Genomic DNA, 14,624 nt, shown 5'->3' with positions numbered 1-14,624 from the left:
CTCCTGCAAGCTGCCAGTCCACTCAGCGGCTACCAAATTGCCATCTACAGTCCATATTTGGCACCTCTCACAAACATTTTTATGCTTGCGTTGCTCCACGACTCTTTTTACATTTGAATGTCGCTCAAGGGTAAAAAAAGTTGGGGATCTCTGCCGTAAAGGTACAGATCTCCAGACTTGAACTGGGTTGCTGGCTAGACTGTAAGGAAGGCACAGCAGCAAGAATCAGATTTGGGCTGAAAACTTATACACAGAAAGCTCTGCTTAATTGGTTTAAGGAGATAAATACTGAATAGATGGATACGTCACAGGTATCTAAAAAAGTGTACCGAAACAGGGCTGGAAGTTACAAGAACAAGAGAACTAGGAATTGTACCATTTGCATGCATGTGCTTGAGCACACACCTTTGGTCTGGATCAAAGGTGGGTCCCCTGAAGAACAGCAATACTCTGGAACACCATGATTAGTCCTGGCAATATGTGCTAGATGCTGCTCCCTTGGCCTATGGAGAAACAATAGCAGGCATTAGGAATACATTCTAGACTCAGAATATCAGCACACTGGAACAAGCAGGACTCAGGATGATACCGCAAACAGGAGCTTAGGACACTGTAAGTGCATAAAGCATGGTAATGAATGTAAAGTTGGGCAAGTCCAGGCACTGGTCTGATAAACAGTTGTTGTTGGCCTCACTCACCACGTGGAACAATTTTTTACTTCCCTGTAGTTGGGCTCTGTGACCTCTTGTGTTCTCCTCTGCAGACATTTGGGAAAATTGCAATGCAAGATGCGAGTCAAATCAACAGAAATAACAACTTTCAGACCTTTCCTCAGGCTGTGCTTTTACTGTTCAGGTACTAAGACTCTCCTTACAGTTGCCACGTTTTGGTGGTCATGGACAGCAATATTTAAATCAATTAAAGGCACAGCCACACACATACAAACCCTCTCCTTTCTCCATTTTCTAGGTGTGCAACCGGGGAGGCCTGGCAAGACATCATGTTGGCAAGCCTGCCTGGGAAGCGGTGTGACAGCGAGTCCGACTTTGGTCCTGGGGAGGAATTTACCTGTGGGAGTAACTTCGCTATTGTGTATTTCATCAGTTTCTTCATGCTCTGCGCCTTCCTTGTAAGTAGGGCCAAAAGAGACAGCATAATGATCTCAGTGTCAATGGATCCTGGAGCCTGGAGCCTGGAGTGCATAATTCTGGGGAAGCAAATAGTTTTCCTAGAGAGATAAAACAAAAAGGAGAGATAGATATTTTTCTAAAAAAATGTGTCACCTCCAGGCCTGGACTTGGATTCAAAATAGGCCCTGGTATTTCAAATACACAGGGGCCCAATCAGCTCCCCACCAGCCCATTAAATTGTGACTGTCTATGGCATCTTACAGCAGCCCCTCTGGCATGAGGTAGGTGTAGGAACTCATCATTGATTTTGCTCACACTTTTTATCTTATAGATCATTAACCTGTTTGTGGCTGTCATTATGGACAACTTTGACTACCTCACTAGGGATTGGTCAATTCTGGGCCCACATCATTTAGATGAGTTTAAGAGGATCTGGTCGGAATACGATCCCGAAGCTAAGTAAGAATTGTGCCCACACCCTGTTGCCTGATACCAGACTGCTGACAGTGGCTATCTTCCAATAACCTTATCCCCCACAACTGCTTGTGTGTGTCACAGTCCTGTCTGAGACCTTCATCTGCATTAAGGCTCCTGCCATAAGGGGTGGATTCTTAGCCAGCAAATAAACATAAGCTGAGAATATGTCCCATGTGGCAGATGCTTACTAGTTCTTCTTAGACACCAACTACCTAAGACCTTTACACGATCTCCAGCAGCAACTGTTTGTAATCAATAAGCCATACATGGACTGATTTCTGAATATCTTATTAACGGGACTGCTAGATGATACTGTACAGTTTGGCCACTGCCAGAGCTGCCTGTAAAGGGGTGCCAGCAGTGCAAACTTCCAAGGGTCTTTATTTTGTGAGCAGCATTTTAAAATAAGGGTGGCAGGTTTGGTCTTTATTGTACTTCACAGAGATCTCAACACGGCTGTCCAGCTTGCAGCTTCCAGTTAACTACAATTTCCAGCATGACCCGACCAAATGTTAGTGTTGTAGTTCAGAAATTGCGGAAGAGGGCAGGTTTGTTTATAATTAATGGGCCTAACCAGTACTAAGGACAGTTCTGGCCAGTAAGAAAACATTAGGGGTGTAGAGCTGTAGAGGACTCATGTACAGGTCTCTGAGAATCTATATTTAGTACTTTTTAATCTGGCACAGTGGGTACATATTTTGCACTTTTATGGGGCCCTGGTAGAAGAGAATTCCCAATGAGGCCCTGTTGGTCACATATATAAAGTGTAGTCATTTGTTTGGCTTGTGAGCTAATCATTTTGATCAGAACCAGGGAGTTGTGTGGACACTTCCTGGTTGGCTGATGACGCTCCACACTCACCAGTGAGAGGCAGATGAGTATTCAGTGCTGGGGGGGGGGGTCACAGAGTCAAGAGAAGTGATGGTTGGGCAATTTATCACCAAAGAATGACAAATCAATCAAAATATGACTAGCTGTAGCCACCCATTACCATCCTCAGCACAGCGGGACTCAACCTGTGGGTCGGGACCCTTTCCCAGGGGTCACCTAAACACATATTTCCGATGGTCTTAGGAATAATTTTATGGTTGGGGGTCACCCAAACATGAGAAACTGTATTAAAGGGTCATGGCATTAGGAAGGTTGAGAACCACTGCTCTAGCACCTTCGCTTCTATACCCAACACATAATTGCATCACAGCAGCATTTCCTACCCTCATAAAAATGTCATTATCTTTCCTTTCTTAGGGGTCGCATCAAGCACCTGGATGTTGTGACCTTGCTTCGCAGGATCCAGCCTCCACTGGGATTTGGGAAGCTGTGCCCCCATCGTGTAGCATGTAAGGTGAGAAATACATTTAAAAAAGAAAAGTAAACTAACAAAGTACATGTGGCTCCTATTTAAAAGTTTATAACAATGAAATGATATAAAAAAAACATGTCTTTGTTAAATCTAAAGGGGTGCATTGGTTGTTGTGCAGCTGTCAGGCTTGGGGTTTATAAATGTTGACCAATGCATGCAAGAGCTTGGGAACATAGCATCACACTTTTGTCTATAGCACAAATTCCTCTAGATTATTAAACTTATAATTATATATATAATTATAATTAAACATTTTCTTAATATTCACTCTCTCCCCAGAGGCTGGTGGCCATGAATATGCCTTTAAATGCAGATGGGACTGTCACCTTTAATGCTACACTTTTTGCCCTTGTTCGAACATCACTCAAGATTAAAACTGAAGGTAAGTGCCTCAAGTGAGGCAACAGCTTTCTAGATAAAAGTCTATATGTGTGATCTGAGTGAACCAAGAGATGGCATTGGTACATATGGCTGTTAGTGGCTTAACAATATGGGGAGCAGATGGACCCAGGGGCAGAGGAGACCTGGTGAGGATCTGTATCCCCCTTTTTTCCCTATTCCTGAACCTCCAAATGTACATGTGGGTTTCATATATTGTGGGGGGATTAGGGAAGTTTACCCTTATTGTACAGAAGGTGGCAGGTAAGGGGTGTTACTTGCTCATCGTGTCACAATGAACATCTCTGCATCAATCATTTCTAGGAGGGTGAGGCCCACCATTTGGAATCTGAAAATGCGGCAAAGCATTCTGTGGAAAAACCCCAAAGTACATTCTATGTTAGGTAGTGCCATACGTAAATGTGTTTAGATAGAAGATTCACTTATTTGCCTGAAGCAGCTGTCTGGATAATTTGGCCTCCAAATACGGTAACAAATCTGGCTGATCCAAGCATTTGGTCTCTGGCTCTATAGTTGGATCCTGTGGGCAGTTATTTGCCATCATGGGCTTCATACTGCATTAATAGATGTTCTCCCTACATAATCCCACATCACATGATATACTAATGTAGCAGTGCATTCTGGGTAATTTCACACCTTTCACAGGCCTTCATGCCAAGCAGGAATAATATAGAGAAAAACATACCTTATACCATACAATATACAGAGCCCCATTTACAATTTTAACAGGAATTCCAACCAGTAAATTAACACCACACAACCTGCTTCTCCATAACATTAATAGCTGCTCACACTTTGGAACTGGAGGTCTGGTATAACATGTTGTGTCCCACACAACCTGCTTCTCCATAACATTAATAGCTGCTCACACTTTGGAACTGGAGGTCTGGTATAACATGTTGTGTCCCTCCTAGGTAACCTAGAGACTGCCAATGAGGAACTGAGAGCTGTCATCAAAAAGATCTGGAAAAGAACCAAGCAGAAGATACTAGATGAGGTGATTCCCCCTCCTGAAGGTAAGTGCTGAAGATGAATAAAACAGCAGAATTAGGTCCTGTGTGTATTGGGGTGTGGCCTTAAGTATCTGCCAATCAGAAATCTTATTAGCTATGCCAATACATAATTAAGGATGCAGGAAATCCCTCAAATAATGTATTTAGTCCATTGGATTGATCAAACTGATGCAGCTACAAGGATGTGACTCCCATGTGTTCTCTTTGTATCTCTGAAGAGGAGGAGGTGACGGTTGGGAAATTTTATGCCACATTCCTGATCCAGGATTACTTTCGCAAGTTTCGCCGAAGAAAAGAAAAGGGGCTCCTGGGAACAGAGAATTTGCCTTGTAATTCCACAACACTGCAGGTCAGTAGACATAGCACAGTATTCTCTGTAACTAGGATCTACTTGCAACAATAAACACACAAAGCAGATAACCCCCCAGAAACTAAACCCCACAAATTATTAGCTTTAATGTTATATACTTTATACAGAGAGCTGATGTATCAGCCTGGGGCAGCTCAGAGCACACTGACCAAGTGCCATACTGCTGGCACCAGAGAGAAGGTTGGACTTGATCATATGGTGCTACATATGGATTTTTACTAGTATCCAAGTGGCCTCATAGTGTCAGGTCTATACATACACTACATCATTACATATTCAGTGAACTATCCGTGTTACTACTTTATCTCTCCTGCGACCTTCCTAGGCAGGGCTGAGGAGCCTACAGGATCTTGGTTCAGAGATACGACGAGTGATATCCACTGAGCTAGAGGAGGAAGAAGATATCTCTGGATTCAGAGCACTGGGGCTTCAGGTAAGAAAAGCATAAGCAGGGCTTAATAGAAAGTTGGCAGTGAGTACAAGCAGGTCTAGGATTGGTGTGCCATTAGCTAAAGAGGGAGTGGGCAAAGGTGTAACATTTTTAGGTGGGAGGTATGGTAAAGGAAGAAAGGTAATGTTATTAAAATGGAATTAGAGACACCATGAATGGATATAACTGGTTGTATCTCATTTATAGGTTTCAGAAGACAAATCATTGTGCGAAAACTTAACTTTGGTGCAGGCAACTGAAAATAAGATTTCTGGATCTGTAGTATCTCTTACTAACTCCATTGGAGGAGGAAGAGAAGAGCAGCTACCAATGTCTCGAAGATCATCACTAATAAATCGGTCTGTAGGAGGATCTAAGGACAGTTTGTTGGTCCCACCCACACCACCACCCAATGTGTCGTCCAGCATGAAGAGGAGGCAGATGACCACACGGAGGTAAAGGCAGCCATACATAGGTCAATCAGGTAGAAACTCCAAACAGGTATATAGCCACACACAGGGGGCATGGCTAACCTGCCGGTTAAAGCAGTTTATAAAGAAGTCACTATTTTGAGAAGATATGTGTATAAAAGTATAAAAGTGACAGTAATTTATAGAATCCATCTCTCTATTAAGCTTAAGACGGATATCATTTTTGCTCTAAACAGGAGAAGCTCAGAAGGCAGCGGTATCACTCCCACTGTGCATGAAGAGGAAGAGGAGAGTGCAGCAGAACATGAGCTGAGATCTAGACCTCCCTCACCGGGGTACGACCAAAGCAATGAGATACAGCGGTGGGTTTTCTTTGACTTATGTGTTGTTGTGGTAATATATAGACTGATAAATGCTGCCGAGTCAGTCTGCCTTACTGATACCTGACCCAAACTGAGCAGATATCTATCAGACAATTCTAAAAAATCCAATGAGCTGGGGATTACATCAGAGTGTTGGTGCAGTCAAGTCTATGTGGGTCTGATAGATCAATCAGATCAGCCCAATTTGGCCCAGCCAAAAAGGGCGGAGATCTGCTTATTTTGTGACCTTGCCCATTGAGGGAATCTTAAAGAGTGTGGCCACCTTTGTAGATAATACTTAAACAGGCTGAGGTAAAAGGCCATTACTAGTATTATCATGCTAAGAACAAGAGGATTAAAGGACAAGAAAAACAACATATACTCACGGAGAATGCAGAAAATTGATAGGCTTCTTTCGGCTGCGTTATTTCCAGAATTCTTTTTTTGATGCAAAAACCAATGCAGTTTTGGAGAAAAGGGGGTGGGGGTGGGGTAATCGGCCAAATAAGGTTCAAGAAATGGAAAACATAAGCAGTTTAGGAGGGAACCTGGTGGTGCAGCAGTACACGCTGGGATATTGTATGAAGCACTGCGCATGCTCTATGCCTAGGCTTCTGGGAATATGGTTGATCAGATCTTGCATTCAAAAAGACCATTTCCTCCAGTTCTATGTGCATTTCCAGGAAAAGGCATATAGAATTACTATCACTGATAATAAATCTGTCTCTTTTACCCCTGGTATTTTGTTTTGGATCCAAAGTGTGAGGCCTGACACCTTGCAGGGGGGTGGTTGGAGCAGTGGCAGGGGGCTCAGTCTGAAGGCTGTTTAGGTTGAGATCCGGGAAGATCTATTTGCTCTTCTAAATACCCCTGGAAGCTATGCTATGGCTGATGTTGCAATGTTTTCAAATATCTGGGCTTGAGCTGGCCACATGAAACTTAATGTCCTGATAGATCAGAATATTATAAAAGTAATGGGCTAATCTGGTTTTTGTAACTCATTATTCAGCCAGTCTAGTTTGGAGGAGTCTCAGCAGCGCTCAGCATCTCCTCAGGAAAGAGTGAAAGTTCTGCCTCCTCCGGCTGCCCCTCCATCTAGTTTCAGAGCGAATGGCACCTTGGAAGGAAGAGCAACCCAAAGAAGGCGCCTGCTGCCTCCTACCCCAGGTAAGTAGAGTTTGCTGCTTCTACCTACGGCAAGTACATTGCAAGTAAGAATTCCATTTACAGTTTCAACATGGCCAGTGTTAACTTGAAATTAATCTCTTTCCAGGTACCAAGTCTGCATTTAGCATCCAGTGCCTGAAGAGACAGGGGAGCTGTGATGATATACCCATCCCAGGAACATACCATCAGAATGCACCCCCATGCAGAACAAGAGGCCAGGTGACATAACTTTTCTCACTTTTTCTTGTTCTAGCTGTCTCCTCTGGTCTTATTTTCCTTGTATTCCTTTCTACTCATAATTCCCTTTCACTTGCTTTTCTGCCCTGTGTAGGTTTATGGAAGTACCGATTCTTGGCAAAGAAATAGTTACTCCACCAATGGCACTCACTCATGGGCCAACCCACCAAAGCGTGGGCGCCTTCTTTATGCACCCCTTATATTGGTGGAGGAAGACAGCGCCCTGCCTACTATTCCATGCACTCGCTGGTATCAGGAAGAGGATAGCAAAGCACCCTATTGCCACTACACCCAGCTGCGTGTGCCGGGCCAGAGGCTTGCCGAGAAGAGAGGCAGCGCTGACAGTCTAGTGGAGGCGGTGAGTAGGAACAAGCCAACCTTCTCCCATTTGATAAATCCATTCCCTTATAATCTAAAAGGCAGCCACAATAACCAAAACTGCATTCAACGCAGGTTTTGATATCAGAAGGCCTAGGGCTTTATGCACGGGACCCCAAGTTTGTCGCTTTCGCCAAACGTGAGATCGCAGATGCCTGTCAGATGACCATTGATGAGATGGAGAGTGCCGCCAGTGACTTGCTAAGCCAGAGCAGGAAAGGCAGTTGGACTGGAAATAATGGACACTCCTACCAAGATGAAACGGCATGGAATGGACTTTTGTACAGTGATGAAGACTCTATACACTGCCGAGAAGAAGAGGAATTAAGAGATGAGATGGCCTGCGTGTCTTCATTCTAAGACTATAAAGGACAAGTGTAAATCACGGGGGGTGCCTATATGCTATGCAACCCCATGTAACTAACCCTGGGCGAGTGTTCCTCTTCCTTGAATACTTCACCGGCCCAATCCCATGCTGATATTCAGCAAAGAGGCGCACTGACCTGGGTTTTAGAAACTGTAGTCGCTGAGGGCTGCCTGACATATAGGTAATGCTCTGTGATTTACACTATCCTTGGCCTTTAAAAGGACTGATTTCCTCCTGAGATGGTAAAGAGCCAAAGTCAGTTGCTTGTAACTGTATGGGAGTCTTCAGAGTCTTTACTCTAGGCAGAGTTTGGCTTAACTGGTAGGGAATAGAAGGAATTAACTTCATTCTCCAGAGTTTTCTCAAAGTTAATTTCTGTCCACAAAAAAGAAAAAAAAAAGTTTCATACCTCCCAATTGTCCAGATATGGGTGGAATGGTCTCAAATAGGGGCAGGGCTTTCAAACAAGTGATTATGGTTTTGGAGATATGGTTTAGGGTATGTCTTGAAGTAGCCAGATGTTGGGAGGTATGAGGTTTTCTCTCGGTGTTAAAGCACTCAGTATTAGATGGCCATACTGAGAGACTCTGCCGAAATACAAAGGAGGGTGGTCTCTCAACCAACAAGGGCAAAAATGTAGGTTAGAAGTCGAATCACAGCCAAACCTTGTAATTTACAGCACATTGCTAAGGTCTAATTGTAATTTACTATTTTTTCATATATTTGTAAGTGTATATAGTAAATTTCATATAATAAAAAAAGTGGAAAATCTGTGTTTTCGGTAGATTTCCATTTACTGCTATTGGTTTATTAGGGACTTGCTAACCCCCCCCCAAGTGCGTTACCATAAGCTTACAAGGGCCAATCTACCTTCATAATTTGCAGATGAATTGTTTAAGCCTAGAGCTGTACTGATGAAAGCAACAAAACTGTGGAATCGCTGTAGCTGCAAGGAAAACCATGCAGTTGTCCAAAATTAAACTTTTTTTTTAATTTCAAAAATTGGCTCAAAGCACAAAGGGCAGCACTGAGAGGTACAAGGGAGCCCTGCACTCATAAGCAGCTAAATGGGTGCCAAAGGATGCTGCCATGTCCCACCAGGGGGCCCAGTGCTATTGCCCCCCATCTTAAACCGGCTCTATGTTACCTGCTCTGCATCACTCCCTACAACCAAGCAGTACTTTTTGGGGTAATTATATATTATGGATTGCCATTAAATAACTACAAAGTTGGCTGTGACCACGGGCGTGCTACAGATTTCTTAGTAGCTCAGGCGCCCTTTAATCAATTCCGGGCCCTGTCATTGGTGGTCAGCGGGTAATCCTATTGGTCGTGTCCCGTGCGTATGTGTGACGTCAGTACGCATGTGGCGCAACCTTATAAAAGTGAGGATGCAGCGGGGAGTCAGGGGGCATAGCCGGGGGAAGCCGGAGGAAGTTGGGCGGGGGGGGCTGTGCCCGAACAGTGCACCCACACGCAGAACTCATAGCCCTAACATGACATCTAGCCCTACTGGATATATCCCTTTCCCTTATCTGTCTATTAATTACTATATCAAGGTATTTCTTTAGAAATACATTAAAACCTGTTCGAAGTTTAATCAATCTATTTCTCTTGCAGTTCACACCCCTACAAAAGTAAATGGACCCTACCTGAACTGTTCAGGCTAAACAGAAGCAGGCGCCTGTCAAAAAAATGTTGTTGTGAGGGGCCCCATGATTTCTGATGGCAGCCCTGTATATCTGCACAATAGTGATGTGCTGGTTGACAAATAGTTGACCCGCACCCCAACAGGAACTAAGAATCCACGTCTATTAACAGACCTGTGCCGGTCCCACCCCATCACTGACATCATGCAGGGGGCGGGGCAGCCACACTAGTGGGCGACCTACTACAAAAATACAAATGTTGGTCCCAACCTGCCCAAACCAATAGATCCCGGGCCGACATGCAAAATCACTACTGCACAATACAATCATCAGATGCCTTTTCTTTTACCCAAGTAAATGCCTGGGCCCAGTTTGAAGAGCTGCCTTCTCTTCTGATGTCCCCCTCTTTCCCCATATTAATGTAACTGTCCCTCTCTGTGTTCTGTTCAGGGTCAGGGTCTGTCTGGTTCCAGAATCAGAGCAACAGATTTATACTTTCCAACTGTTTCAGTAGTCTGCTATCAGCCAAGGTTCCCTTCTCATGGTTCGATTAAAGTTATACATTGCAAATATTTCATATTCAAACACATAAACTTGTGTTCATCTACCCTGATTCTCATCTGACAGTCAGATATCCAAAGCCCAAATTAAGACTTAGGGCATAAAATGAGGCCACTAGACAGTAGTTGAGTTGAGTGATAGAAAACTTATGGGTTTATCATCAAGCTCTGTCAATGAGACTCCTCTCTAGCCAATCAGTGTAGATCACATGCTGGGGAGTGCTGCAGCAGCTCTCAAGTGAGAGAGACAGTTAGTGACAGTTGCTGAGAGGCGGTTGAAGAGAGAGCAGCAATTTAGAGAGAGAGCGAGCAATATGGCAAATTTTTTCAACAAGAGAAAGAGAGAGGCTATCCCTGACACCCAGGAGGGAAGCCATCATAACCACTGGTGCTACTGGAAGAAGCCCAAGTATGAGTGCAGCCCTGCGCCACCTGTACAGGATCCATGGAACACCTTTGGGAACATGGCGGATACGCTGCAGACCTTCATGGACTATGGAGAGACCTGCTACATGTTCAAGAAAAGCCTGGAAGAGGATTTCATACCTCACAACTTTTTAGCAAATCAAAGTGACATCAATGCAAAATGTTGGAAGGACGTCGTCATCACCATGATTATTGCACACAGGGCATTTAAACTGGACTTTGAGACCCTGTGCCTGGCTGTCAACTATCTGGAAAGGTTTCTGGCCTGCACTCCCCTAAAAGCTGCCAATCTGAAGGTTATGGGTGGCACTTGCCTGTACTTGGCCTGCAAAGTAATGGAAAAAAGCCTTCCTAAAATCAACCAGTTTCTAGCTCTGTTCTGTGAAGATGGATTCACAGCTCCATTAATGTCCTATTTAGAGCGGTTGGTATTAAGGAGGCTGTGTTTCCGTCTGGGGGCTCCTACCATCGAATATTTCCTGGAACACTTTTCCCTTCGAAGAGTGTCCAACAAGGAATGTCCGGCTGCCAAAATCAACAGAGCAGCCAATGCCCTTACAGCTGCTAGAGGCATCGCAGCACTGAGCATGACAAAGTATGGCTTCCCTGCCTACCCACCATCTCTATTGGCTCAGTGCTGCCTTACAGCTGCAGACCAAATCTTCCAATATGACCCCTGGAACAGAGTGCACCCCAGAGACTGTTTAGGCCCCCTATGGCAGGAGTGCATGGGTAACATCACCCACCTGGTATCAGTCAACAAGATCTTCTTTCACAAGATTATGCCAGGTGTGTTTCCAGAAACATTTCCAGACTTGGTTCCACCACCCACCAGGAATCTGACCAATCATGGAGATGAGCAGGCGGCCTAGAGAAACACCAAAAATAACACCTAAAATGGAGGCAGGAGCAAGCTCTTCCCAAAAGTCATCAGAAAGCAGGAAATCAGCGGCAGTAACATCAAGAAAGGCGGCAGCTCGTGGTGCTTGGAGGCAGCTTTGACATCAGGTCGTGCTTCAGTAGCAGGTAGGAGTATTGTGGTGCCATATTCACCTATAAATACTCTAACAATAGTGGCAGGTATATATTATACTGACCTATACGCACACATTCACATACAGTGCTTGCACACTTACAAGGATGCATAGATTTCTGTCCTGGGAAATATTCATGGATTCCCATACATGCACTTTTATACATAGATAACAGTTTTATTTTGGGGGTCTGCAGTGAGGGATCTATATATTCTTCTATGGCAAGGGAGATGAGTTAGTTAATTTAGTATTAATCCAACTGCCTGATCTTCTGCCCCTTTCCTGCACCCAATCTAATTCTAAGAGCCTCTGGGAAAAGCAAAGCACTTACAAGTACTGACCTAACAAAGCATTGTGGGAAAAGGCTAAAAATACCCCTGAAACCCTTGTTACCCCCTCACTGTAAGCCTAGTTTATAAATTCAGCCTTGTCTAAAGGCAGAAACCAGGGCAGGCTGGAGAGGCAGGTGCAGGTATCAGAGATGCACCCAGAGTTTTTGGAGCATAATCCCAATAATCCCATTTTCTCTGTTTGTTACAGATGTTTCTAGGATGATCAGCCAGCAAGATCAGCAGAGGAAGAACAGCACCCAATGGAACAACATCTTCCTATTGTACCATCTACAGAGCACCCAGAATAGTATCCAGCTGGCAGGGTGATGTGACAGGGTGCTACAGACATTTCCCATACACGCACACTCACATACTCACAGCACTACACACATTACAATCATACGGCCTGACAGATGCGCACACAGACATACATTCACATACTTGTAAATTTAGAGAAGACCTCGCACTACAGCTCTATTATAGGGTGCACAGATGTGTGATAGGAATTTTGTATTTATTTGGAAAGACACATGTATGGGACTGGCACACCTATAATTAATAAAATTTAACCTTTAATATGGAAATACTAAAACATATAAAGTTTAAAAAAAGATAGAAAAGCAAGAAAAGAGGTTTCTAAAATCATTACCCTATGCTTTATTTATAACTCGTACTGACATATCTGTGATCACTGTCACATGACTGCTCTCTCGAGGTTTTTTAATTAAATTCCTCAGATCAGTATAGCAAATGTAACAAATGCATTAAGTGTAAGCAGTTCTGCTGATGATATCCTGATCTCTACTTTGTTGCAATTTGACCAGCAATTGTATCAGAATCGTGTGGTACGCTTCGGAGCCGGAGTACAGGGTAAGTTTTTAACCTGTTTATTTCACAGGATTCTATGCATCGGAGCCGAAGTACAAGGTAAGTTTCTAACCTGTTTATTTCACAGGGTTCTATGACCTCCTGACCTCCCAAACTGTTACGTTCGGATTTGTAGTTAATAAAGAAATACTACCTCTTGGCACATTCGCGTTTCTTTATTCATTTGTATATACTTTGCAATTAGCCGACAAATGTACCTGATTCGTATGTAGCACACAGGGACAGGAACGTACGGTAAGTTTCTAACCTGTTTGTTTCAAGGTTCCCCAACCGTCTAGGTTATGTCACTCAAAGCGTTATTGATATAAGTTAAGAGTTTAGTTGTGGCATAGACATAAATCTAGATCGCTGCACCAAAATCAACACAGATTAGTCCGGTGGTCATTAGCAGTTGACCTAAACTATAACTCCCACATATTGTTTAAGTAAGGGAGAGTTTCTGCTTCCATTATAATCTACAACGCTTATTGGGTGAGGAGCAGTCGGTCTTTATTGTGCACATGCAATCGGGACTTAGTCCCCCCTGATTAGAGTGAGTTTTGTAAATGGTATTCCACTTATTTATATTATTATGTCCCTGCCTTCTGTACCTGGCGTGGTGGAATCTCAAGAAATGCGTAAGTGTTAGATAGCCAGTCTTACTCAAACGTTGCATTAACAGAGCTCTGTGCCTACACCTCGACTCTTTTACCTCAGCACAGATATTAACCCCAGAATTATACGCTCCTCCCAATCACACTTTGACGGTGAGGATTTACAATAGCGAACTCAAGTTCTGAAGCGGTAGAATCTCTGTGCCTACACCTTATTGTTCTTTACCTCGGCACGGAGATTTAAATATGTGGTAAAGGCTGCCAAACACGAAAGTTATTGTGATTCCCTGCAATCACTACAGGAGTTGATCGATAAAACAATTGGTTTGCAAGCTAATTACAGCTGTCAGACGTTATTCAGCTGATTTCAATGGTCTGACAAGGGAAAATAGAATCTCAAGGTGTCCCTTTTCCCACTCAAAGGACAACAACATTAATGTCCACCCTTGTGAGCCATTGTTTACGCATTCACTGATTTTGCTTAACCGCCTGCTGCTAGCCCCCAGTACTCCAATATCAAGTACACAACTTAAGGACTACAGAGGCATTCTCTTTTAGCCGACAGTATCACGCAGTCCTAGTCCGTGAGCGCCGATACTTATTAAACTCGGCACGAGTTTAATAAGTATCGGCGCTCACGGACTAGGACTGCGTGATACTGTCGGCTAAAAGAGAATGCCTCTGTAGTCCTTAAGTTGTGTACTTGATATTGGAGTACTGGGGGCTAGCAGCAGGCGGTTAAGCAAAATCAGTGAATGCGTAAACAATGGCTCACAAGGGTGGACATTAATGTTGTTGTCCTTTGAGTGGGAAAAGGGACACCTTGAGATTCTATTTTCCCTTGTCAGACCATTGAAATCAGCTGAATAACGTCTGACAGCTGTAATTAGCTTGCAAACCAATTGTTTTATCGATCAACTCCTGTAGTGATTGCAGGGAATCACAATAACTTTCGTGTTTGGCAGCCTTTACCACATATTTAAATCTCCGTGCCGAGGTAAAGAACAATAAGGTGTAG

The 14,624-nt window shown here is 43.7% G+C and overlaps 2 protein-coding genes across 3 annotated transcripts in view; both read left to right on the top strand.

Annotated features, from left to right (window-relative positions):
* Positions 1-8,897, top strand: part of cacna1f (calcium channel, voltage-dependent, L type, alpha 1F subunit) — a 36,601-nt gene extending 27,704 nt beyond the window's left edge. For both annotated transcript variants that reach the window (XM_031891456.1, XM_031891455.1), the window contains 14 exons: positions 764-855; positions 970-1,129; positions 1,462-1,589; positions 2,856-2,952; positions 3,250-3,352; positions 4,284-4,385; positions 4,601-4,731; positions 5,078-5,185; positions 5,390-5,637; positions 5,850-5,975; positions 6,985-7,142; positions 7,249-7,361; positions 7,474-7,737; positions 7,833-8,897. In XM_031891456.1, coding sequence (XP_031747316.1) covers positions 764-855; positions 970-1,129; positions 1,462-1,589; positions 2,856-2,952; positions 3,250-3,352; positions 4,284-4,385; positions 4,601-4,731; positions 5,078-5,185; positions 5,390-5,637; positions 5,850-5,975; positions 6,985-7,142; positions 7,249-7,361; positions 7,474-7,737; positions 7,833-8,117 — 2,115 coding nt within the window. In that variant the 3' untranslated portion in view covers positions 8,118-8,897. The remainder of the gene's footprint in view (positions 1-763; positions 856-969; positions 1,130-1,461; positions 1,590-2,855; positions 2,953-3,249; positions 3,353-4,283; positions 4,386-4,600; positions 4,732-5,077; positions 5,186-5,389; positions 5,638-5,849; positions 5,976-6,984; positions 7,143-7,248; positions 7,362-7,473; positions 7,738-7,832) is intronic.
* Positions 8,898-10,647: 1,750 nt separating this feature from the next.
* LOC101730848 (cyclin-O protein B) lies at positions 10,648-11,631 on the top strand. The gene has a single exon (XM_004917373.4). It carries the CDS (start codon positions 10,648-10,650, stop codon positions 11,629-11,631), a length of 984 nt encoding a protein of 327 aa, XP_004917430.1.
* The last annotated feature ends 2,993 nt before the right edge of the window (positions 11,632-14,624 follow it).

The sequence above is a fragment of the Xenopus tropicalis genome, chromosome 8 (genome assembly GCF_000004195.4).
Source record: "Xenopus tropicalis strain Nigerian chromosome 8, UCB_Xtro_10.0, whole genome shotgun sequence".
Classification (NCBI taxonomy): domain Eukaryota; kingdom Metazoa; phylum Chordata; class Amphibia; order Anura; family Pipidae; genus Xenopus; species Xenopus tropicalis.
The sequence above is the reverse complement of the archived record's forward strand: the minus strand, read 5'-3'. Positions and strand labels throughout refer to the sequence as shown.

Coding starts and splice junctions, on each gene's coding strand:
- LOC101730848 (XM_004917373.4), top strand. CDS start 10,648: ATGGCAAATTTTTTCAACAAGAGAAAGAGAGAGGCTATCCCTGACACC.